Source organism: Procambarus clarkii, chromosome 81, assembly GCF_040958095.1.
Source record: "Procambarus clarkii isolate CNS0578487 chromosome 81, FALCON_Pclarkii_2.0, whole genome shotgun sequence".
Taxonomy (NCBI): Eukaryota; Metazoa; Arthropoda; class Malacostraca; order Decapoda; family Cambaridae; genus Procambarus; species Procambarus clarkii.
The window spans coordinates 4,600,014-4,626,294 of NC_091230.1; the positions used below are offsets into that span (position 1 = coordinate 4,600,014).

General features: G+C 48.1%; 1 protein-coding gene across 3 annotated transcripts in view; it reads right to left on the reverse strand.

Moving 5' to 3' along the window:
* senju (UDP-galactose transporter senju) overlaps nucleotides 1–26,281 on the reverse strand; it is a 207,281-nt gene that overhangs the window by 115,705 nt on the left and 65,295 nt on the right. For all 3 annotated transcript variants that reach the window (XM_069315610.1, XM_069315609.1, XM_069315608.1), the window contains one exon: nucleotides 25,170–25,216. In XM_069315610.1, coding sequence (XP_069171711.1) covers nucleotides 25,170–25,216 — 47 coding nt within the window. The remainder of the gene's footprint in view (nucleotides 1–25,169; nucleotides 25,217–26,281) is intronic.

The following is a 26,281-nucleotide window of genomic DNA, read 5'->3' on the forward strand; positions in this document are numbered from 1 at the left end:
CTATCCACTAGTTCGGCTTTAGGTAGCAATTTTCACCAGAATAGGGGTTTGTTTTGGAATGCTTACCTTTCTGGATGCTTGACCCGGTTGATGGCAGACATAGAATGCTTCCAACCACACGGGGGTTTCTATAGGCCATTGCTCCCCTTGCCTCTCTGAGGGGGGCCAGGTTCTGGCCGTGGTCCCCGGTAGGCCCTAGAACTCCATACACATGACTGATGCCAAAGTCTGACATTAGCATATCAGCCGGTAAAGATCCGGGGAGCCGACGGGGCTCCCCCCAGAAAACACCTAAAAAGTACCTAATTTCATTTTCATAGTTTTTTACCTTGTTGCTTTAAAATTGCACTGTATCTATTGCTACCCAATCTCCCAATCTTTATGTACCCAATCCAAACATCTTTACCATTGTGATCATTGCTGTCTTCTTATATGTGCTATCAATCTGCTGTATGGTGCCTATTAATCTTGTTTAAATTACCAATCAAGCTGTCAATGTAATCAATCAGAGCTTTAATATACCAATGTGCTTTAATATACAGTGGTACCTCGCATAACGATTGCCCCAAAAGACGAATATTTTGGGTAACGAACGGCCCGATCGGCGTCAAATCGTCCCGTATGACGATCGCTGGTTTGAGTAACGTCAACACAACATGGTGGGGTCGCGCTGCTGCTTGCACATTCTTAGACGCCTCCGACGATGCACATAAATTATGTTGTTCTTGTTTAAAGATGCTAATGATGCTGGGATATAAAAGGGTGACTGCTGAGATGTTGCAAAGCATTGACGTTTTTGTAGGAAAAAAGAAATGAAATATCTGATATACAACAAATGTCAAAAAAGTTCGTTCGGTGTTCGGCAGGTAGGCTGCTCCATTATAACAATCTTTCTTTGTTTCAAATGTGTTCCATTTGTTTTTTATTTGTCATTTACGTCTCAATAATGGAGAAGCCTACCTTACATACACTGAATAAACCATTATGACATTTTCCTTTCTTCAAATGTGTTCAATAATTATTTTTCATTTGTCTTATAGCAAAAGGTTCGTTCGGTGGTCGGCAGGTAGGCTGCTCCATGTTTCTTACATACAAAAAACGTAAATAATAAAAAAAATGAAGAATTTTGAAAACCAGTACAAATGTCAAAAAGGTTCGTTCGGTGGTCTACAGGTCGACTGCTCCATGTTTCTTAAAAAAAAAAAAAAACGAAAAATAAAAGAACTGTTGAAACAATTTGAAAAATGGACAAATGTCATAAAGGTTCGTTCAGTGTTTGTCGGGTAGGCTGCTCCATTATTGAGACGTAAGTGATAAATACAAAACAAATGGAACACATTTGAAACAAAGAAAGATTGTCATAATGGAGCAGCCTACCCAACAAACACTGAACGAACCTTTTGCTATAACGAATATGAAAGACAAGGGCTGCTGGCTGGGTTAGTAGTGCGTGAGCAACCGTTTGTAGCACACATGCCTCTGGCTCTCAAACACCTGTCCCACACGGTGTTGAAAGACTGTACTCAGTCAGTGCAATTCAGACCCTATTGTTTGAAGAACATAAGGGTCATAACATTGGTGAAGCTAGGCGCAATAAGGGCTTAACACAACGGTCGGATGCCTGTGATACAGCACCTATGAGGATGATACAGCGAGCGTATCCAGGTGTAGCTCTGAGCCCCACCCTTGCCATCTCTAATGTATATAGATGATACATAGATGAATCGTTTTCTGCGTTCAGTGATGATGCATCTGATACAAGTAGCATAGATGAACAGTGTTAGCGGCTTCCATGGTGGTGGTGTTCATTGATATTTTTAAGAATACCTGAATCTTTTCCTGACTGATGGACACTCTTTGAGGCTAGCTGAATCTCTTCCTGACTGATGGACACTCTTTGAGGCTAGCTGAATCTCTTCCTGTGTGGGACCTTACAAAGCGATCTTTTCAAGACTACCTTACAAATTGAGCTTTTCCTATAATCGTTTCAATACTACTTTATGCTTTACAAGCTTGGCTACATACCACCTACAAGTACTAAAGCCAAGGGTGCACGCGAGTGCATTATTTGCAAGCACACAGAACGATGAAACAGGAAACAAAAATCTATCTGTAGCTGGTGCAAGGAGAGCAAAGTCGCGCTGTGTACCATGGACTACTTCGTTGACTATTATGCACCTCCAAAGTACTGAGTGTGTAATACAGTGTGTTACTGTGTAAATAGTATGTGAAACTGTACATATTGTAATATTAGTGAATTTTTACCACGTAATATTGTGACAATAAACATTTATTGTGGACACATTACTGACACATGTATCACAGTTTCATGGAAAATTATGAACATTCTACTGTATACATATTGTAAAGGTCACAAATATGCATCATATACGATAAATGAAACAAATAAAACCGCATTGGAAATGCATAGGAAAAATATTTGAAAATATATTTGTGGCAACACGCGGTGCTTGAATGGCCTGCGCGACCGTGTCTGGGAGCTTCACACACGGGCGACCAGCCCCTGATGACGTCACAGCGCACCTTGTCCACGCCCTCACAGCCAAAGTAAGTGGAATTTGGTAATTATTTTTACATAGACATGTTCAGGGACGGTAATTTATCATTTTACAAAGAAAAATTATATTTTGGGGAACATTTGATGTCATGCACACTAGGGAAATTTCACAATAAACACAGTGCATCACACTGGTTACATGGGGGACACTCGTTTTGTATGACGTCCGTTTCACATGACGAACATGGAACGGATTAAATTCGTTATGGGAGGTACCACTGTACTTACTAATCTCTCTCATCTCATTTTCTTTCTTGCAATGTATCTGTTATCGTATTATTAATTCTGCTAGAATTTACCTACTTAAAATTATCTGTTTATTCGGGCAGGTCTTATTAACCCTTAAATGGCGCATGGCTATATACCATTATATACCATTTGACACCCACAGGCGCATCAAAAAAAAAAAAAAAAAAAAAAAAAAATTCTTCCTAACCTGTTAATTTGTGTTCACTAATCATGGGAAAAATAATAAAAAAATCGTAAGTGGCATATCTTGCCTGCTATAGGGCGAGGAAGTCTGGCAAAAAACAGGTGCTGACTAAGCGTGTGTCCCAGGCGGTCTGTTGATCGCCAGCTGTCAGGCCGGAGTTGCCACAAAGAGATAATTACCTAATTATTTCAATGTCTCTGATTGATTTTTCATAGTTTTTTGCTGTAATATTATTCAATAGTGTGTAGTTTGATATATTTATATAATAAAATGAATGAATCATCGCTGTACTCAAAAATATGGTACCTGGTTGATACCTGGTTGATGGGGTTCTGGGAGTTCTTCTACTCCCCAAGCCCGGCCCGAGGCCAGGCTTGACTTGTGAGAGTTTGGTCCACTAGGCTGTTGCTTGGAGCGGCCCGCAGGCCCACATACCCACCACAGCCCGGTTGGTCCGGCACTCCTTGGAGGAATAAATCTAGTTTCCTCTTGAAAATGTCCACGGTTGTTCCGGCAATATTTCTTATGCTTGCTGGGAGGACATTGAACAACCGCGGACCTCTGATGTTTATACAGTGTTCTCTGATTGTGCCTATGGCACCTCTGCTCTTCACTGGTTCTATTCTACATTTTCTTCCATATCGTTCACTCCAGTACGTTGTTATTTTACTGTGTAGATTTGGTACTTGGCCCTCCAGTATCTTCCAGGTGTATATTATTTGACATCTCTCTCGTCTTCTTTCTAGTGAGTACATTTGGAGGACTTTGAGACGATCCCAATAATTTAGGTGCTTTATTGCGTCTACGCGTGCCCTATATGTTCTCTGTATTCCCTCTATTTCAGCAATCTCTCCTGCTCTGAAGGGGGAAGTGAGTACTGAGCAGTACTCAAGACGGGACAACACAAGTGACTTGAAGAGTACAACCATTGTGATGGGATCCCTGGATTTGAAAGTTTTCGTAATCCATCCTATCATTTTTCTGGCTGTCGCAATATTTGCTTGGTTATGCTCCTTAAACGTTAGGTCGTCAGACATTATTATTCCCAAATCCTTTACATGCTGTTTTCCTACTATGGGTACATTTGATTGTGTTTTGTACTCTGTATTATGTTTAAGGTCCTCATTTTTACCGTACCTGAGTACCTGGAATTTATCACTGTTAAGCATCATGTTATTTTCTGCTGCCCAATCAAAAACTTCATTAATATCTGCTTGTAGTTTTTCAATGTCTTCAGCAGAGGTAATTTTCATGCTGATTTTTGTGTCCTCTGTAAAGGATGACACGAAGCTGTGACTTGTATTTTTGTCTATATCTGATATGATAATAAGGAAAAGCAGTGTTGCAAGGACTGTATCTAGAGGTACAGAGCTTTTAACTGCGCTTGGACTCCATTTTATTTGACTGTCACTCTGTTCTGTTTGACAGAAAATTGAGTATCCAGCATCCTACTTTACCAATTGACCATTCACCTCATTTTGTGTGCTATCACTCCATGGTCACATTTCTTGAATGCCTTTGCAAAGCCTGTGTATATAACATCTGCATTTTGCTTTTTTTTCTAAAGCTTCTGTGATTTTGTCATAGAGGTTGAGTAACTGACAGACAGGATCTTCCTGCTCTAAATCCATGTTGTCCTGGGTTGTGTAGCTCATTATTTTCCATAAAACTAGAAATTTGATTCCTAATCACTCTTTCAAAAACTTTTATTATGTGTGATGTTAGTGCAACTGGTCTATAATTTTTTGCCAATGCTTTACTAACCCCCCCCCCCCTTGTGCAGAGGAGCTATATCTGCAGATTTAAGCATTTAAGAGCAACTGGTATCTCCCCTGTATCCAGGCTCTTTCTCCATATTACGCTGAGCGCTCGTGCTTCTGGAACTTTACTTTTCTTTATGAATATTGAATTCCATGAGTCAGGCCGAGGAGCTGAGTGCATGGACATACTGTCAATTTCTCTTTCAGAGTCTTCCGAGTTCATGTTAATATCCGTTATATTATCTGCAGCTTGAATATCATTCATAGAGAAGCTGTCTGGATCATCAACTTTCATGTTGTTTATTGGTGTGCTAAACATAGCCTCATACTGGCTTCTTAGAGTCTCACTAATTTCTTTGTTGTCCTCTGTGTACGTACCTTCGGTAGTAATTAACCCTTAAACTGCGCATGGCGTATATATACGCCCTGAGTAACATGTCCCATGGTGCACATGGCGTATATATATACGCCATAGGGTGCCAGGCCTGATTCAAATGGCCCGCGGCTACACGGGGTTCACAGTAGCTTCCTCAGGGCTCTTGTAAACAGATGCCATTTAAAAAAAAAATCGTGGGCAATATTCTCAGGTGTGAGAGGCACAGTACTGTTGGAGCAACCAAGGCCGGCGCACGCAGCATGAGCGAACAGCATTGATGTTCAGCTTGTGACCACAGCATCGCCGAAAAATGTCAAAATAAATATATAATTGTTATTATTTAGCGATGACAATATTACAGATGACCAATGACTGTGATATAAATAACCAGGGTTGTGATAATAGCAGGATTGTTGTAATAATTAGCGCTGTGGGAGGAGTGATGCTGAGAGACGGAGGGAGACAGCATCGTTTACTGACTGTGTGGCCACCTGTTATTGTTTGCATTCACCATACCCGCTCAGTGGTTCTCTATGGTGAACACAAATGTAGATACTTATATATAATGTGTGCATTAGTGTAATAACAGCAAAAGGATTATGCTGGGAGGAGCCATATGGGTGACGGAGGTGACGTCGTCTGCACGATTTGTCTAGCTGTTTAGAGGGTGGCCACTATGCTCTTTGGGCACACTACAAGCTTTGGTGTACAGTTACGGTGCATAAAACATGTAGATATTTATATATAATATGTGTATATAGGGTAATAACACTGCAAAAGGTATTGTTGGGGGAGAAAGTTTAGTGCGTGTGACTTTGAAAGAGTGAGGGAGCCGCCAGCCGCCATCTGTGTATAGCAACGACTCTTAGTGCCTGAACTAACTATATCAGCTTAGCTGTACAGTTGTGGTGAACAAAATATATACATACTTATATATAACGTCTGTATATAGTGTAATAACACCACAAATGGTATTGTTGGGGGAGAAAGTTTAGTGCGTGTGTTGAGGGAGTAGCAGCGAGTGGCTGGCTGGTGTGTGGCGGTAACTCCTCGTTGCTTTTCGACTCTCAATACCAACTTAGTGGTTCGTTATGGTGACCAAAACATGCCAATACTTATATATAACCTGTGTATAGAGTGTAATAGCAGCAAAACTATTTGTTTATAGTTTTATAAACATAATAATTGAATCACTAATAAGCACATCATACTTTTGAGTATAGCGATTATTAACCACTTTTATTATATAAATATATTACAATACACACTATTGAATAATATTACTGCAAAAAAATTTAGAAAAAATCAATCGGAGACATTGAAACAATTAGGTAATAATATCTTTGTGGCAACTCCCATCTGTCAACGCGGGTGACGCTGACCGGGTCTGACGACCGCTCTGTCAACGCCCACTTTTTGCCAGACTTCCTCGGTCAATTGCGCCCAAAATATGTCACCTACGATTTTTTTTTATTTTTTCCGTGCTCAGGGGACACAAATTAACATGTTTAGAAGACGAAAAAAAATTTTTAAATTTTTTTTTTTCTTGCGCACAGGGGTGTAAATGTCCCAAGGACCCCTGAGCAGTGTAAGGGATAAAGGTCCAATACTGGTGGAGGTTTTTGATTTTGATTTTGCACATGTGAAAAAATATTTTGGGGTTTTCTTTCTCTTGTATAGCCTTTTCTTCCCATTCCATTTCATCAGACTCGTATGATCGCTTCAACGTTTGCTCTATTTCTTCAATCTCCCTGTTTAGGTTTATTTTCCTTTCTTGTGATAGTCTTGTCTGCCTAAGCATTTGTTATTTTTTTCCTTCTCCTGAATAGTCGTCTGCGTTCTCTTTCTAGAGTGGTCTTCTTTCTGACCCTCCTCACAGGCATGTGCTTTAAGCAGACCTTGTATGCTTCAGCTGTCAGTTGAGCTATTCCCTGTGTGGGAGTTTTGTCACTTAAGACCGTCTCCCATTGAATGTTTGCAAGATCAACATTTATTTTTTCCAGTCGATCCTCTTATTGTTGAAACTGAATTGAGTACCCCTTCTCACTTGTTGAGTCTCTTGGACCTACTACTGTTATTTATGCTAGTTTGCCCTTCAATGAACTTATAGTAAAGTAAAGTAATGTATATACAGTGGCACCTTGACATACGACTGCCCCTACTTACGATAATTTCGAGTTACGATGTAAATTTCATCGAAAAATGCGACTCGACATCCGATGGTGTCAGCGACTTCCGATATTTGTTGGTACACGATCGGGTCGACCGAGCGTGTGGTTCCCGGTCACGCGGCCAACCTGCAACAGTTTACTACAGCTGCCCGTTTAGTGACGATTGCGCCTATAAGAAATTCCGCTTTTGTGGTGATTTTTTGCATTTTGAACATTAAAGTAATTATTATATATCACGCCCTGAGTCCCAGGAAAGTCAGTGGTAAGGCTCAACATATGAAAACCCATGTAAGGATGACCATAGAGCAGAAACAAGAGTACAGAATGTCTCTTCCTCAACAATTAAGAAAATGTGTGCAGCAAACCTTTGAATTGAAGAATTGCAAACCTTTGCTGAAACGACTCGCCCAAATCAAGCTGCAGTAGGTCGTTGCCTTAACCTATTCAATGACACTGTGATGCATCATTACAGACAAATGTTAAAACAAAGGGAAAGCAAATGTCTCTTGACAAATTTGTAGTGAGACAAACAAGCACTGAACCACAACCAGGTCCTAGTGGTATTCAGGCAAAACGTAGGAGAGAGAGAGAGAGAGAGAGAGTACCCCAGAGAAAACATCACTGCCTGATGTGATAATGGAAGGGGACTCCCCTTCCAAACAGTAACAACTCTCCTCCTCCCCCCTCATCACCTTCTTCCACACGCCATCAAGAGACCTCCATAAAGGTAAGAGAAACTTTGCTACTGTATTGTAGTTAGAAAAAAACCAGCGTTGAATGTAATGAAACGCTATCTTCTGGGCGAGTCCCGGAGGCTCCCCGGAGCTATCCTAGGCTGATATGCTAATGTCAGACTTTGGCATCAGTCATGTGTATGGAGTTCTTAGGCCTACCGGGGACCACGGCCAGAACCGGGCCCCCTCAGAGAGGCAAGGGGAGCAATGGCCTATAGAAGCCCCCGTGTGGTTGGAAGCATTCCATGTCTGCCATCGACCGGAACAGGCACCCAGAAAGGTAAGCGCCTCAAAACAAACCCCTATTCTGGTTAAAATTGCTACCAAAACCGAACTAGTGGATAGAACTCCCCAACCGAAAACAAGCAAACTAGTGTGACGTCACACACCGCCGCGCCGCTGTCTGCGCAGCTCCCCCCTCCCCGGGAGGGGGAAGGGGGAGCCCCAGACCCCCCGCACCGGCTACCCACACCTCAGTTCTTGAGGCTGGATGTCAAAAACGCGAAAAACCGCCGATCGGAAGGAGGGAGGGATGCCGGGGAGCCTCCGGGACTCACCCAGAAAATGGCGTTTCATTACATTCAACGCTGGTTTTCTGGGAGGAGCCCCGTCGGCTCCCCAGAGCCAACTACACACAAACGGAAAAAGAGGGACTTACCGGGAGGTGGCTGTCGCTCACTCCTCAACTCGAAGCCGAGACAACTGGCTGCAACCGCCGACCCAAAGCAACACAGGCCCGACGGGGCCCAGGGACATTCACAAGGTAACGAGCAGCCAGGACCCTGCTCGACCACCAAAATCCCCGCGCCCGAATATCAGACCAAGATATATTCCCAAAGACGGCAGCAAGAGCCGCGAACTTACGAACGTCATGGGCACGGGGATATTAATAACCCTGCGGACGACCTGAGAGACCCGAACCCGCGAACAGGGAAGAATGGAAACCGGATCAACCGACAGCGCGTCCCCGGACACAGAAGCTGTGGCGCGCAAATAACGGCGAAGCGCCGCAACCGGACACAAAACATGATGCACCCCTGGCCTGACCAACCAAGCATCAACCACCCATGGACCCCTCCGGAACGCAGCAGTCTCATTCTTCGCCAGAAAAGAAGGAGACGGCTGCAAACGAACAAAACAATCACCACGACCAAAAGAGCAGAAATCCCTGCGCCGGAGGAGAGCATGAAGCTCCCCTACCCGACCCCCAGAGGCCAAAGCCAACAAGAAAAGTGCCTTGGAAAAACAATCCTGGACCGAAGGGGCCACAACGAAACGAGGAGACGAAAGGAAAGCGAGCACTCTGTCCAAAGACCAGGACGGCTCAGGCGACGCATGAGCAGGCCGGAGGTGAAACAATGCACGAGACAGCTTGCGAAACGGCGCAGACGTAACATCGATACCGAAAGCAAGCTGAAGCGGCTCCGCCAGCGCCGCACGATACGAAGCGACAGTGTTAGGCATAAGATGACGGTCCTGAAACAACCACGAGAGGAAGGACAAGACCACCCGAACAGACAAGGAACTAACACGACGAAGACGCAAAAAGAAACGGAAGGACCGCCAGGAAACTTCATACTGCCGCCGAGAAGAAGCCCTCAGGTGGAACACCAACAAGGAGGCCACCTGATCACCATAGAGATGATGATAGACTCGAGTAAAAAAAAAACATACGCGAAGTCTCGATGAGAAGATCGAACCAGCCACGTGACGTACCGGCCCGATCTGCTGAAAGAGGCGGAGCCAACTGGGGGAAAGAGGAACAGGAACCCCCACCTCGACCAGTCTAGCCGAAAGGCATCGACCCCGACGGCCTCGCGATCGGGGAAGGGCGCCGCATAAATGGGAAGACGCCGCGACCACGCCGACGCGAAGAGGTCCACTTCGGGGCGCCCGAACGTCTGGCAAAGCCACCGGAAGGACTCGTCGTCGACCGTCCACTCCGTGCAGAGGGGAACGAAGCGAGACAGGGCGTCGGCCAAGACGTTGGACACGCCCCGTACGTGAACCGCCAGGAGAGCCAAACCCCGAGAACTCAGCAGACGAGTCACCCGAAGCGACCAACCCCAAAGAGACAAGGACCGCATCGAACCCCCGCGGTTCAGGCAATGAACCACCGGAGAGGAGTCCGAATGGAGCCAAATCGTCGATCCGCGGGCCACCCGAATCCTCCCCAGAGCAAATTACACTGCCGCGAGCTCCCGCACCGTGCTGTGAGCTCGACGGAAGGACGGATCCCAACGCCCCTGGCCGGCCTGGTGAGCACTGGTCACAAAACCCCAGTCGAGAGACGACGCATCCGTGTACACATCGAGCGAGGGCTCGGGTAGGCACCAAGGCACTGAACCCCGAAAAACCCGAAGACGAAGCCGGTGACGCAGCAACCGACGCAAGGCCCCCGGGGGTCGAACTCTGCGATCGCGAGAGGCGGAAGGGGGAACCCCGAAGGAACCAGAACAGCCGTCGAAGCCAAACCCGACCCGGCGGGTAGACCACCATCGCGAAGTTCAGGCTCCCGCACAGCCCCTCGAGCAACCGCCGGGTGACCCGAGGGCCCTCCAGAAACAGACGAAGGCGGGACCGCAGCCGCAGGAGAGACTCCGGAGGGAGAGACAAGGAGGCGGTTTGAGAGTCCCAAACGAGACCCAGCCAAGTCCGAACCTGAGAGGGAACCAGATGGGACTTCCTCCAGTTCACCAAGAACCCGAACTCGGCGAGCTGGGAAAGAACCAAATCCCTGGCTAGCAAGCAAGCTGACTGGCTGGGAGCCCAAACCAGCCAGTCGTCGAGGTAGGCCAACACCCGAACACCTAGGAGACGCAAACGAGCCACCACAACCCGTGTAAGGCGCGGGAACACGCGAGGTGCCAGGTTCAACCCGAACGGGAGACAACGAAAGCGGTAACTCAGACGCCCCACAACAAAACCGAGCCAGTCCCTGAACCGCAGATGAATCGGGACATGCCAATAAGCGTCCCGGAGGTCCAGGGACACCATCCAAGCTCCCGGCTCCAAGAGGAGCCAAACCTGAGACAGCGTAGTCATCCGAAAGGAGGGGCAATGAACCCAGGAGTTCAGACGGGACAAGTCCAGAATGAACCGCAGGTCCGCACAGTCCCGTTTCGGAACCGGAAAGAGACGGGAAACTCATCTGAGGGACGACGTCTTTTCGACGACGCCCAAGCGTACCCACTCCAAGACGACTCGACAGAGCACAGGGGAAGAAACCTGCCCTGCCAGCCCCGACCCCCCAAAGGATGGGAGGGGCCACCCAACGCCACCGCAGGCCGCGAGACACGACCCGAAAGGCCCACGAATCGTGGGACAAGCCGCGGGCGAACAGTGCAAGCCGCCCCCCCCCCCCATCGCCCCGTCAAGGGGGCAAACCGCGAAAGGGCCGGCGACCCTTACGAGACCCAGAACCCCGCAGAGCGCGAACACCGCGCCGACCAGACGAGGGAGGGTCCGCAGGAGGAGCCAACCCCGAACCTGACACCAGAGGCCTACCACGACGAGAGGAACCCCGAGCCCTGGCACAACCTTTCCGGGAAGACCCACCCCGGGACCCCCGGAAAACCAACAAGTCCGACATCGGATGACAAGCCACTGACGCAGCCTGAATAAACTGCGCCATGGCCGACTCCTCAAACAGAAGAGGACAAAAAGGTGATGAATGCCTAAGAGCCAGAGCCCAAGCAGATTCCACGGAGGAACCCAGCACCGCCTGCCGACACGCGAGACGGGAAGCATAAAACAGGGAAACTGCATCCCGCAAAATCGGCGTGAACAGCTTCAACAAGGCAGCCGACGAACGCGCAGCCGAGGACAAGGTGCCAGACCCCGGGACGGACCCAAGCGTCCCCACATCCTCCACGAGCCAATCCGAAGACAGCTCCAGGAGGGAAAAGAACCGCAAGGCCGAAGCCAAAAGGCCCCGGGCGCGCAAGTCCTCCGCAACGAGCGCCGCCGAAAGGGAGGGAACCTGCACATGGAGCTGAATAACGCCCACATCGCGGGGAAGGGCAGGGGCAAACAAGCACTCATTCAGGTACTCAAGTTCGCCCCCCAGGAAAACCTGAATCACCGTGGAAGCTTCCCGCCACTCCAGCGTGCGGGAACGACAGAAGGAATGCCAGGAATCCAAACCAAACAAGGGGCAGTCTGCTAGCCAGGACGACTCCGGAACCTCGTAACGGAGCCAGAAAGGGAACGAAGTCCCAAACCTGAACGTGGACGGATCCATTTCCGAGGCATAATCCAGGTCACGCAGGAGGTAAGCTGCAAAGGCCGTTCGCACCACACCAGGTTGGATGCGATAAGCCGAAAACCTTCGGAAGGACGGAACCGACGTACCCGGGGGAACACGGAACTGAACCCGGGGAGGGGCCGACACCAAATCCAACTCGTACGCAGAGGGGGTAAAAGAAAACCCCACTCCTTGTAACAATAAGCCCCGCTCAGTGGGAAGAAAAACCCAGGTGGGGTCCAGCGGGGCCCAAGGCCCCTAAGTCAGCCCCTCCCCAGCCTTGAGGTCCTTCACCACAGGACCCGAGGCCGAGTCCTCTCCCCAAGCCCCGACCCCACAAGACAAGGACAGAGCAGAAGGAAAAGCTGGAGGAAGGGGGGCCCACTGGTCAGACCCTGAAGCTTCGGCCGGGAGACAAGACTCGAATGCCTCTGCCGCCCCCCCGAAAGGGGCACCCCCCGAAGCTGCCCGAGTCTCGAGATCAAGTAACCCCTGCTCCGACCCCGAAACCCTCAGACGCTTCGGGGCCGGAAGCAGGGGCGGGGGACCAGAACGAACAGACGGGGAAGGACGAGGAGGTGCGGACTGAACCAGGATCGAAGCGACCCCCACCCCCAAGTCCGGGTCTCGAAAAGCAAAGTGGGGCAGCCCCGGGGCATCCGGGGGAACAACCAACCGAGCGCGTTGCAGCAGACGAAACCTAGACTGCAACGCACGCGCCGCCTGTACCCGAATAGAATCATCAGAGGATTGGGTAAATTGAGTCACAAGCAAGCAGCAACACTCACAGGACTCAGGATCGAAAGTATCACCGACCCAACAGGCAGCGTGGCAGAGGCAAAAACAATGAGGGTCACCCTGAGACAAGAGGACCGAGCAACCCTCAAACTCGCACACAGCGAGTGGGGACTCTGGGGTCACATCCATCGGACCCACGCGCCCCCTAGGGGATTCCCAGGGTCCTGAGCGTTTACTTTAAGAGGACTCGTGCTCAGGTAGTCCCAGGCAGGGTGCTGCAAACCGGCACCCAAAACTACCAAGCAAACTTCTAAAGCTGAACCTCAGGGACGTGTACACTCACGGGGACCTAGCAGGGGGCGCCACCGAGAACAGTGGAAGGGCAAAAACAAACTGAATAAAATGACAGAACCCCCCATCAGGCAAAAACAAAAAGAAAAACAAAACCCCACAAGAGGACAGCGAACCCCAAGGAACAGAGCCGGCCGCGATGTCGGGAAATACAAGCTGAGCAGCACCCTGCGCCCCTACCAGTGCAAACTGCCTCTTACCTGCCGGTAACAAGGGAGAACAGAACACCCAAGAGCCCAACAGGCGGCCGAAAAGAACGAAAGGTAAAACGGACCAGCAAAGGCAGACCCCGAGGAGCCTGTGGAAGGTGTCCCCAAGCCCCAAGGGCAGTACTTACAGGGCACCTAGGGAAGGCAGCCCTAGGCGCATGCAGCCCGAGTACTGAAGATAACTCCTGGCTCTCGCACCCACAAAACCAACACCACACGCAAAGCACAGTGCAGTAGTGACACCGGAGCCAGAGCACACGACCATCGCCTATAGCATCAGCCTCAAGAACTGAGGTGCGGGTAGCCGGCGCGGGGGGTCTGGGGCTCCCCCTTCCCCCTCCCGGGGAGGGGGGGAGCTGTGCAGACAGCGGCGCGGCGGTGTGTGACGTCACACTAGTTTGCTTGTTTTTGGTTGGGGAGTTCTGTTCACTAGTTCGGTTTTGGTAGCAATTTTAACCAGAATAGGGGTTTGTTTTGAGGCGCTTACCTTTCTGGGTGCCTGTTCCGGTCGATGGCAGACATAGAACGCTTCCAACCACACGGGGGCTTCTATAGGCCATTGCTCCCCTTGCCTCTCTGAGGGGGCCCGGTTCTGGCCGTGGTCCCTGGTAGGCCTAAGAACTCCATACACATGACTGATGCCAAAGTCTGACATTAGCATATCAGCCTGGGATAGCTCCGGGGAGCCGACAGGGCTCCCCCTAGAAAAAGCATTGTATTCAGTATAAAATGTATTTGTATGTTAATATTTTGGAGGGTGGGGAACAGATTAATTCAATTCCCTTTATTTCTTATGGGAAAAATCGCGTCGACTTACAATCCGTCTCTAAGAACGGATTAGCATCGTAAGTCGAGGCCCCATTGTACATAGTTGATTTACAAACATAATGTTGGATTTATAGATAGAGCTAGTACATACAATACCTAAAGCCACTAGTACGCATAACGTTTCAGGCAAGGTGAGGTGGGAAAAAACAGACTAAAACTTAATAGTAATTGAGCTTAAAGTATAAATTGCATTGAAAAAAAAATAAAGGGGGGAACATGGTAGAAAATAGCCAATATACAAGTTGGTCAACAAACAACATTGATTAAAAATAGTTAAACATGTGTTGACATTTAGGGGTAAGGTAGGTTACATGGAGTTAATTAGGTAGTACATAGTTTTCATCTTTAACTGGTTGAGAGGGGGTACAGCCTTTGACATGATTGGGATGATCATTCCACATTCTGGGTCCCTTGATTTGTAGAGGATTTCTAGTTTGATTAAGTCGTACTCTTGGAATATTAAATGGGTATTTGTTTTTGGTGTGGTGCCCATGGGTTCTGTTACAACCTTCTAGGAAGCTTTTAAGGTCAGGATTGACATTACAATTCAGTTTTAAATATATAGGGTACACATAAGAGGATGTGCAGTGACTTAATATCTAACATATTCAGAGATTTGAGTAAGAGTACCGAGTGCTGTCTGGGGCCAGAGTTATATATTGTTCTAATAGAAGCTTTGTATTGGGTAATTAGAGAACGTAAATGATTTTGGGGAGTAGAACCCCAAGCACAAATACCATAGTTGAGATAAGGATAGATGAGAGAGTAATAGAGCGTCACTAAGGCCAGGCGAAGTACATAATATCTGATCTTAGAAAGAATGCCAACAGTTTTAGAAACTTTTTTATTGCTATATTTAGGATGTGTCCCTGGAAATTCAGCTTGTTATCGATGAGAACACCAAGGAATTTACCATCAACTTTACTACTGATTTGTATACTATTTATTCTTAGATTAATTTAATTTGAGGATTTAATACCAAACAAAATATAAATTTTTTTGTCAATGTTCAGGGTGAGTTTGTTAGCAGTTAGCCAAAGATGGACTTTATTTAGTTCAGCATTCACAGTGATATTTTGAACAAGTGGGTCAGGACCGGAGAAAACGAAAGTTGGGTCATCAGGAAATAAGATTGGTTTGAGGTGTTGAGCAGCATTTGGAAGGTCATTAATGTAGATGAGAAAGAGGAGAGGGGCCAAGTATGCTGCCCTGTGGAACACCAATGTTTGTGGGTAGTATAAGAGAAATGAAATTATTCACAGATACATACTGGAGCCTGTCAGTAAGATAAGACTGAAGGTATTGCAGGGAGTGACCTCTGACTCCATAATGATGTAATTTAAGAAGAAGGTTTTGGTTGACAGTGTCAAAAGCTTTATGTAGGTCCACAAATAACCCAACAGGAACTCACTTTTATCAAGAGCTGTATGTATCAAGTTAATCATACTAATAAGTGCATCGTTAGTGGTTTTATTGGGTCTTATGGCTTTTTATTATGGTCTGAGTATGTAGTATCTGAGATTGTAATGTGTCTGATTAGTTCATCATTCATTGTGAATACAGAGCACCACTTGGTTTCCGAACTTTAGTTATTTGAAACTTCCAGTTTACCGATTGGGGTTGGGGAGTCATGCTACCCGAACAAAGTTCAGGTAGGAAGGGGTCCGCCAAGCGTCACACCGGCCTGCGGTGGTGGGTGGGAGATGGTCCAGTTTGCCCACTGTGACTTCACAGATGCACGGCCTATTATTCATATTTTGAATTGTCATGAGGCTGGAATGTTCATTCTGTGCTTTTGTTTTACATATCTGCACAATCAAGAAACATCTGTGCACCATGTCGGCTCCAAATGCACGCACTGCGTCAGTGATGGGTGACTGGTGGGTGGATGGATGGGGGAGCTTAGGTGGGGGCAGTATGAGCAAGAGGGGGAGAATCAGTGAGAGAGGAGAATTTGTGAGAAAGGGAGGAAGGGAGAGATGCAAGGAGGGAGGGAGAGGTAGGGAGAGATGCTAGGAGGGAGGGGGAGGTAGGGAGTGATGGTAGGAGGGAGTGGGTGGTAAATGGGAGAATTAGGGAGGGAGGGAAAGGCAGGCTGGCAGGCAGAGAGGCAGGCAGAGAGGCAGGCAGAGAGGCAGGCAGAGAGGCAGGCAGGCAGGCAGGCAGGCAGGCAGGCAGGCTGGCTGGCTGGCTGGCTGGCTGGCTGGCTGGCAGGCGAGAAGGCCAGCTGGCAGGCTGACAGGCTGACTGATAGGCTGGCTGGCTGGCTGGCAGGAAGGCTGGAAGGCAGGCTGGCTGGCAGAGAGGGAGGCTGGTAGGCAGGCAGGCTGGCAGAGAGGGAGGCTGGTAGGCAGGCAGGCTGGCAGAGAGGGAGGCTGGTAGGCAGGCAGGCTGGCAGAGGGAGGCTGGTAGGCAGGCAGGCTGGCAGAGAGGGAGGCTGGTAGGCAGGCAGGCTGGCAGAGGGGGAGGCTGGTAGGCAGGCAGGCTGGTAGGCAGGCAGGCTGGCAGAGAGGGAGGCTGGTAGGCAGGCAGGCTGGCAGAGAGGGAGGCTGGTAGGCAGGCAGGCTGGCAGAGAGGGAGGCTGGTAGGCAGGCAGGCTGGCAGAGAGGGAGGCTGGTAGGCAGGCAGGCTGGCAGAGAGGGAGGCTGGCAGGCAGGCAGAGAGGGAGGCTGGCAAGGAGGGAGGCTGGCAGAGAGGGAGGCTGGTAGGCAGGCAGGCTGGCAGAGAGGGAGGCTGGCAAGGAGGGAGGCTGGCAAAGAGGCAGGCTGGCAGAGAGGGAGGCTGGCAGAGAGGGAGGCTGGCAGAGAGGGAGGCTGGCAGAGAGGGAGGGAGGGAGGCTGACAGGCAGGCAGAGAGGGGAGGCAGGCAGAGAGGGAGGCTGGCAAGGAGGGAGGCTGGCAGAGAGGGAGGGAGGCTGGTAGGCAGGCAGGCTGGCAGAGAGGGAGGGAGGGAGGCAGGCAGGCTGGCAGAGAGGGAGGCTGGCAAGGAGGGAGGCTGGCAGAGAGGGAGGAAGGTTGGCAGGCAGGCTGGCAGAGAGGGAGGAAGGTTGGCAGGCAGGCTGGCAGAGAGGAAGGTTGGCAGGCAGGCTGGCAGAGAGGGAGGAAGGTTGGCAGGCAGGCTGGCAGAGAGGGAGGAAGGTTGGCAGGCAGGCTGGCATAGAGGGAGGAAGGTTGGCAGGCAGGCTGGCAGAGAGGGAGGAAGGTTGGCAGGCAGGCTGGCAGAGAGGAAGGTTGGCAGGCAGGCTGGCAGAGAGGAAGGTTGGCAGGCAGGCTGGCAGAGAAGGAGGAAGGTTGGCAGGCAGGCTGGCAGAGAGGGGAGGGAGGGAGGCTGGCAGGCAAGCTGGGAGGGAGGGAGGGAGGGAGGGAGGGAGGGAGGGTGGGAGGGAGGGAGGGAGGAAGGGAGGGAGGGAGGGAGGGAGGGAGGGAGGGAGGAAGGGAGGGAGGGAGGCAGGCTGGCAGTCAGGCAGGCTGGCAGGAAGGCAGGCTGGCAGTCCGGCAGGAAGGCAGGCTGGCAGTCAGGCAGGAAGGCAGGCTGGCAGTCAGGCAGGAAGGCAGGTGGCAGTCAGGCAGGCTGGCAGTCAGGCAGTCAGGCAGGCTGGCAGTCAGGCAGGCAGGCTGGCAGTCAGGCAGGCTGGCAGTCAGGCAGTCAGGCAGGCTGGCAGTCAGGCAGGCTGGCAGTCAGGCAGGCTGGCAGTCAGGCAGGCTGGCAGTCAGGCAGGCTGGCAGAGAGGAAGGTTGGCAGGCAGGCTGGCAGAGAGGGAGGAAGGTTGGCAGGCAGGCTGGCAGAGAGGGGGGGGAGGGAGGCTGGCAGGCAAGCTGGGAGGGAGGGAGGGAGGGAGGGAGGGAGGGAGGAAGGGTGGGAGGGAGGGAGGGAGGAAGGGTGGGAGGGAGGGAGGGAGGAAGGGAGGGAGGGAGGGAGGAAGGGAGGGAGGGAGGCAGGCTGGGAGGGAGGCAGGCTGGCAGTCAGGCAGGCTGGCAGTCAGGCAGGCTGGCAGTCAGGCAGGCTGGCAGTCAGGCAGGCTGGCAGTCAGGCAGGCTGGCAGTCAGGCAGGCTGGCAGTAAGGCAGGAAGGCAGGCTGGCAGTCAGGCAGGAAGGCAGGCTGGCAGTCAGGCAGGAAGGCAGGTGGCAGTCAGGCAGGTGGCAGTCAGGCAGGCTGGCAGTCAGGCAGGCTGGCAGTCAGGCAGGCTGGCAGTCAGGCAGGCTGGCAGTCAGGCAGGCTGGCAGTCAGGCAGGCTGGCAGTCAGGCAGGCTGGCAGTCAGGCAGGCTGGCAGTCAGGCAGGCTGGCAGTCAGGCAGGCTGGCAGTCAGGCAGGCTGGCAGTCAGGCAGGCTGGCAGTCAGGCAGGAAGGCAGGCTGGCAGTCAGGCAGGAAGGGAGGGATGGATGTGTGTTGAGGTGAGCCACGTGACCTTGAGAGAGTGTGTATGGGGGTGGTTAGGTGGGGGAGGGACTGGCTGACTCGGGTAAGCCTAACCACCCTCAACCCGTTAGCCAAATTTGTTTCTTAAATGTACATCATATATATTTTTGGTTACTGGTTTTGTTTAGTAATATTATTAGGATAATAAAAAGTTATAAAAATACTTATTTCATGAATGCTTTATTTATTGTATTAGATGGAGATTCTCTGGCAATCTATAAGCTAGCCACTTCGGGGGGTGGGAGGGCAGCATCAGTAAGGGTGTACTAGTTGTCCTTGCAGGGTTGAGCTCTGGCTCTTTGGTCCTGCCACTCCTGAGGGAGAAGTGGATTAGGACTTCTCTAATTGGCGAGTGCAAACAAAATACTGTCGCATTCATGCTATGAACCTGTCGATTTCTTTCCTTAGATTTTTTAAAATTTCTCTCTCCATTTTCCTCCATTTCTCGTTTACGAACTTACACAATAACCGACGGGTCTCTTCCCCAAGGGGTTCGGAAACCAAGTGGTGCTCTATAACAGGTCTAGTGTTTTATCGTTCCTAGTTGTTTTTGTAATCTGTTGATTGAGCGAGAATTTGTCACAGAATCTCAACAAGTCTCTGACCTGTGGTTGGTTATTTCCCGGGTGGTTCCCAGCTATGATATTTTTGTTTACCATTCTCGATCTTAGACTTGGTAAATTGAAATCTCCAAGGAAGATAATATCTGGAGCTGGGTTTGCTAGATTATCAAGGATGTTCTCTATTTTGTGTATCTGCTCTGAATTCCTCAACCGTTGTATCTGGCAGTTTATATATTAGAATAATAATTAGGTTTATTTTTCTACCTTAATTCCAAGTACTGTACCTCTACCACCTCATTAATTGAGTTTAGTAGCTCTGTGCATACCAGATCCTCTTGCTAGGGTTAACATGAGCCAGTCGTGTCCATCCCAGTGATACACAATGGAGTGACACGTGTTACTTTCCCAACGGTAGCACTCCTTACGTGTCCACACTAAAATGCCGATACGAAAATGTAGACATCCACATACTGTATGTCGATACCCAATTGACCGTCAAAGAACAACCGCACCCCACACCCGACACCCACCACACCTACACCCACCACAACTACACCCACTCCTGACACCCACCACACCTACACCCATCACAACTACACCCACACCTGACACCCACCACACCTACACCCACACCTGACACCCACCACACCTATGCCCACCACACCCACAACCACTCCTGGCAACCACCACACTCACTCCTGACACCCACCACACCCACAACTACTCCTTACACCCACCACACTCACAATCACTCTTGACACCCACCACACTCACAACCACTCCTGACAACCACCACACCCACCACCACTTCCAAAACCCACCACACCCACAACCACTCCTGACACGCACCACATCCAAAACCACTCCTGACACCCACCACATCCACAACCACTCCTGACACCCCAACATACACAAAACCACTCCTGTCACCCCAACATAGTATAATACGACATCCCCTTCCCCCCCGTGTTGAGCTGGAAAAAATTATTTCCTAAAAATGATTTTATCTTCTTATATTGTTAAAATGCAGTCTCTGATCACAGGAAACTAAATGAAAATATTGTATGTGACATACTTTAGGTATGATGGTGCTGAGAAGTTGAGCAATTTATGGGCGCTGAGTTAGTAGGTGCTCGGGGACACTCGACACCGCCACCCCGTGGAGCGGCAGTTGCCGTGATTATAATTTTTCATAATGATTTCAATTAATGATAATGATAATGATTAATGATAATGATCTCATTCGTTTCTTCTCTGGTCTTTCTGTAATATTATTCAAAAACGTTTAATTTGTGGAATTTATATTGCTAAATGTATGAAACATCGCTATACTAAAAAATATGGGGCTCATATTTGGTGATGCGTATATTATATTCCAAGATCAAACTGTGTTTTTCCTATTATTATACTATATACTCATTATATGAAACTATCTACATTTTTGTGCACCATAATGAACCACAAAGATAGTGTGTTGAGAGTTTATATACACAGAACAAGGTCAAGGTCAGCCGTCAGCCTAGTGGCCGACAGTGAGTGTAGCAGGGGCTGCCCCAAATACATTTTTACATAATAACTTCAGTGTCTGTGAATGGTTTTATATCTAATTTTTTGCAGTAATATTATTCATTCGTGTTAAATTATGGAATATAAACAGTTAACCCTTAATATGCTCGGGGTTTAATATCCTGTCATCCCCACAGGCGCATGTCATTTTGAAAAAAAAAAAACATATTTTTCTTCCTAACCTGTTAATTTGTGTTCACTGATCACGGGAAAAATAATACAAAAATCGTAAGTGGCATATATTGCCCGCTATAGGGCGGGGAAGTCTGGCAAATTATAGGCGCAGACTCAGCATGCGTCCCAGGCGGTCTGTTGCTCGCCAGCTGTCAGGCAGGAGTTGCCACAGAGATAATTACCTAATTATTTCAATGTCTCTGATTGATTTTTCATAGTTTTTTTGCTGTAATATTATTCAATAGTGTGTAGTTTGATATATTTATATAATAAAATGAGTGAATCATTGCTGTACTCAAAAATATGGTGTGCATATTGTTGATTCAATTATGTTCATCAATCAGTGAACAAATACTTTGTCGGTTACTACACTATAAGCACAGGTTATATATAAGTATCTGCATGTTTTGTTCACCATAACGAACCACTAAGTAGCTATTATGAGTCAAAAAGTAATGAGGAGTGACCGCCGTGTACAAGCCAGCCACTCCCGCTCTCCCTCCAGTCATCTGACTCACCCACATTCTCCTCCCACAATACTGTTTTTTCTATAATTCACTTTATACAGACGTTATATATAAGTATTTACATGTTTTGTTCACCATAACTGTACATCTAAGCTTGTATGGTGAGTAAAGGCACAAAGACGTAGGACTTCACACAGTCAGCTGATGGCTGCCGCCCTCAAGGCCAGACACACTAATATTTCTCCTCCAACAATACTGTGTGGTGTTATTATGCTATATACACACATTATATATAAATATCTACCTGTTTTATTCACCATACTTGTACAAACAAACTGGTATGGTGCCAAAAGACCATCGTGGTAACCAGTAAACAACACCGTCGTCTGCACGGTGGCATCGTGCAGACGACGCCACCGCCCTCACCAAAATAGCGGCTCCAAACCTTCTCTTGCTGTTTATACCCTCTATACACACGTTATATATAAGTATCTACATTTATGTTCATCATAGCGAACCACTAAAAATAAAAATAAAAAGGGGCCTCGTAGCCTGGTGGATAGCGCGCAGGACTCGTAATTCTGCGGCGCGGGTTCGATTCCCGCACGAGGCAGAAACAAATGGGCCAAGTTTCTTTCACCCTATGCCCCTGTTACCTAGCAGTAAATAGGTACCTGGGTGTTAGTCAGCTGTCACGGGCTGCTTCCTGGGGGTGGAGGCCTGGTCGAGGACCGGGCCGCGGGGACACTAAAAGCCCCGAAATCATCTCAAGATAACCTCAAGATAACTAAGCTGGTATGCTGAGTGCAGTCAATAAAAGGTGGCCACACACAATCAGAAGACATCGCCACCATCCTCCCTCCCACAGCATTACTCCTCCCTCCATGGCGCACAGCGCTAAATATCACCACAATCCTGCTATTATCAGAACCCTGGTCAGTTTTATCACAGTCAGGGGTCTTCTGTAATAATATCATCGCTACATAATAGCATGAACAAGTATATTTGGCATTTTTAGGCGATGCTGTGGTCACAAGCTGAACAGCAGTGCTGTTAGCTCATGCTGCGTGCGTCAGGCTTGGCTGCTCACTCAATACTGAGGCCAATAACACCCGGGAGTTTGGCCCACGATTTTTTTTTAAAATGGCGTCTGTTTACAAGAGCCCTGATGAAGGTGTGGTGAACCCCGTGTATCCGCGGGCCGTTTAAATCTTGCGTAGTACTCCAACACATCATATGACGTGATGCGCAGTTGACTGGAACAACGTCCAACACATCATATGACGTGATGCGCACTTTAAGGGTTAAATGTGTGGAACATTGCTAGGCTAAAAAATATGGGGCTCACATATGTGACAGGTATATAATATTCTTAGATCAACCAAACAATGTTCTTACTGTTATTATACTATATACACGTTATATATCAATATCAACATTTATATGCACCATAACAAAGTACTAAGCAGTTCTGGTGGGAATGGTGATGAAATCAAAACACAGCATGGATCCATATGATACAAACAGATGACGCCAGCAGTTGCGTGATACAAGACAATTCCTCTAATAGTCTACACATCTTGCTATGACCCACTACAAAACTCCTGTTGTGACACATTCCTGTCACAAAATGCCCAATATAAATCCATTTCCACAAGTTTATACTGTGAAGGAACATGAGGACGTTTCAAGATGAATAGATGCAGGAAACAATGGCTGGGTGCTGTCTCTCTCCCTCATGCTGTGAATATCATGACGAGCATTGTATTCACTGATATCTGAATGTTATACATAGTCTATTACCGTCAGGATTATCAAAGCAAAATAATTAGTTATCTATTTTATTCATCATTAAGTGGTGATGTGGCCCCTAGCAGCACAGTGGTGCTGTGAGCTCCTGCTGCATGCACCAGACTTGGTCGCTCTCTCAGTACTAAGGCTCTCAGAGCTAGTATGGATGCTGACAAATTATTTTCAAGAAGGCTTGTGTTTATTTGAGTCCTGAGTCACAGGATGCGAGCTCCATGTACTCACAGGCATTTTGAATCGCTCCCTATACCAAAAAGTACCATATGGCACTTTGCACACCCGCAATTCGGTGCCATATGGCACTCTGTGCACCCCGATCCAGCACCTTAAAGCCTTCTGCACAGTTTAAAAAAAGTCCCTTTGTTTTTCTTTTCCATGGATAGTTACCTTCAGAGGAACCACAAGGGTTTTCCCCAGAACACCAGCAGAGAATGTAATGAAGGACAAATTTCTGGGCGAGCCCCTGGTGGCTCCGTAATTCCTGCTCTCCTTTCCAGATTGCCAGTTGGTGGATATTCTGCTTGCATCTGCTCCAAAACTGAAGGCTTGAGCCAATGAACAGTGTGTGCCTTGACCTTCCCCTTCCCTCCCCAAACAAGCAAGAGGGTTGGGGTGAGCGCACGCATGTTTTGAAAAATTTTAGATCGTTTCTTTACATTGTTGAGAAAGTTCATTTTGACAGGTTGTGAGGCTTGTATCTCTTTGAACCCAGCAGTGGTCTGTATTGGTTTGCTGACTTTCTGGATACCTTTCCTGGTGACATGGTGGAGTGTCACTTGCTCTTTGCACCTGTGTGAGGGAGCCAGGTTCTGACTCTGGTCCCCAGTAGGCTGAACTCGATGTCAACTGATGCAATCCAGTAGTTAGGGGCCATCTTTGTAAGATGGCTTCAGGGAGCCACTGGGGGTTCACCCAGAAATTAGTATTTTATTACATTCAACACTGTTCTTTTCTTGGGGGGGGGGGGGAACCCACTTTCTGGTGATCTTTTCTTGGTTAGGAGTGATCTATAATCCACTGCTCCTTGTGCAACTTTAGGAGGGCAGGTTTTGGCCTCTGGTCCCCAATAGGCTTATATATAACTCGCAAAAGCCTGGCATGGATTCAAATGGATGGAACCAGTTGTCCCCATGGCACAGTGGTAAAACAATTGCTCGGCGCTTGGTGAGCACTTTGTGAGCACTTTGGCCTGAGTTCGTATATTGGCCGGGGAGGATTGACTAGGCGCCAATCCTTAACTGTAGCCTCTGTTCACCCAGCAGAGAAAGGGTACGTGGTTGTAAAACAATTTGGCAGGTCGTATTCCGGAGAAAATTTAGGACTAAGGATCTGCCCGAAATGCTATGCATGCTAGTGGCTTCACAAGAATGTAAGAACTCTTGTATACAGTATATAAATAAATAAACCTGCCATATTCAGCGAGGAACCACCAGTGGAGCCTTCCCAGAAAATTTATACTAAGGTTTACATCCTTTCACGATAGGTGCCTTCCCACAACACAAGAGTAGGAAACAAGGTAAAGATGAGGAAGCTGTTAATACACAATACTCCTCCATTCAAGAATTGTACTTCACTATTAATGATTATGCATTCTGAATATTTTTATGTGAAGCTGCAATTATATTAACAACTTAAACATGTGTCTCATAAATTATTTCATCACTCAGCATGTTTACAGTGTCAACTATTTTCTTGACTGATATAAAACTACCATCAATTGGCTAAGTTACACATTTTAGTTACTGACCTCGGAGATGAGTCCTCATATCAGCAATGAGAGTAGACAATCTGTTGCTGAAAAAATTTAAATATTTATTTAAATAGGAAAGATAACTGATAAAATGCAGCATGATACAAGAAACAAGCAATTGTATTGTTCACATGATAAGCACATAGAAAATTTATTTGCAATTATTACAATCTGATGAGTCAATAATTCAATAACAAAATCTAGCATTGAATGTAATAAAATGCCTCTTTCTTGTAGGCCCCATGGTTCCTCCCTGAAGCTAGCCACCTGAGTAGCTTTATCCCATATCTTGTGACACCTGATCTCGAGAATCATAGAAAACCTACTATAAACAGAGTGGTAGACAGTTGGAACAAAAGTGAGAAGGTGGTAGGTGGATGCCAAAACCATCAGTAGCTTCAAAACATCATGTGAAAGAGTACTAAAAAGATGGGACACCAGGAGTGGAGCTCGCATTCTGTAACTATACTTAGGTAATTACACTTGGGTAATTACAAACCAGAGATCAAACCTGATCCACTCCACGAGCCACAAGGAGCAGGAAATACTTGATCACCAAACCCAAGAGGAACCACCCCACCCTCAACTTACATTTCCACCACCACCAGGTGGCAGTCCCAGGAGCTTAGGTTTCCCTTGGTGTTACTGGATCAGACATGGGCTGCCCAAAAAGCAACCAAAGATCCTGAGAAGGGGAAGGGAAGGGAAGGGAAGGGAAGGGAAGGGAAGGGAAGGGAAGGGAAGGGAAGGGGAGAGCCACTGGGGATCAACCAAGGAAGAGGAGTTCCTTACATTCACTGGTGGATTTCTGGCCCCTTTGATTCCTACATAGAACTACCTCTCGAAGGAGAACAAAAATAAATGGGATTCACCAGGGCCAGAGGAAAACAGTAACCAGTAACCCCCAAAGAGCGGGTAGATCAGCACCATATAACCCTACCCAGTTATCTTGAGGTTATCTTGAGATGATTTCGGGGCTTTAGTGTCCCCGCGGCCCGGTCCTCGACCAGGCCTCCACCCCCAGGAAGCAGCCCGTGACAGCTGACTAACTCCCAGGTACCTATTTACTGCTAGGTAACAGGGGCATTCAGGGTGAAAGAAACTTTGCC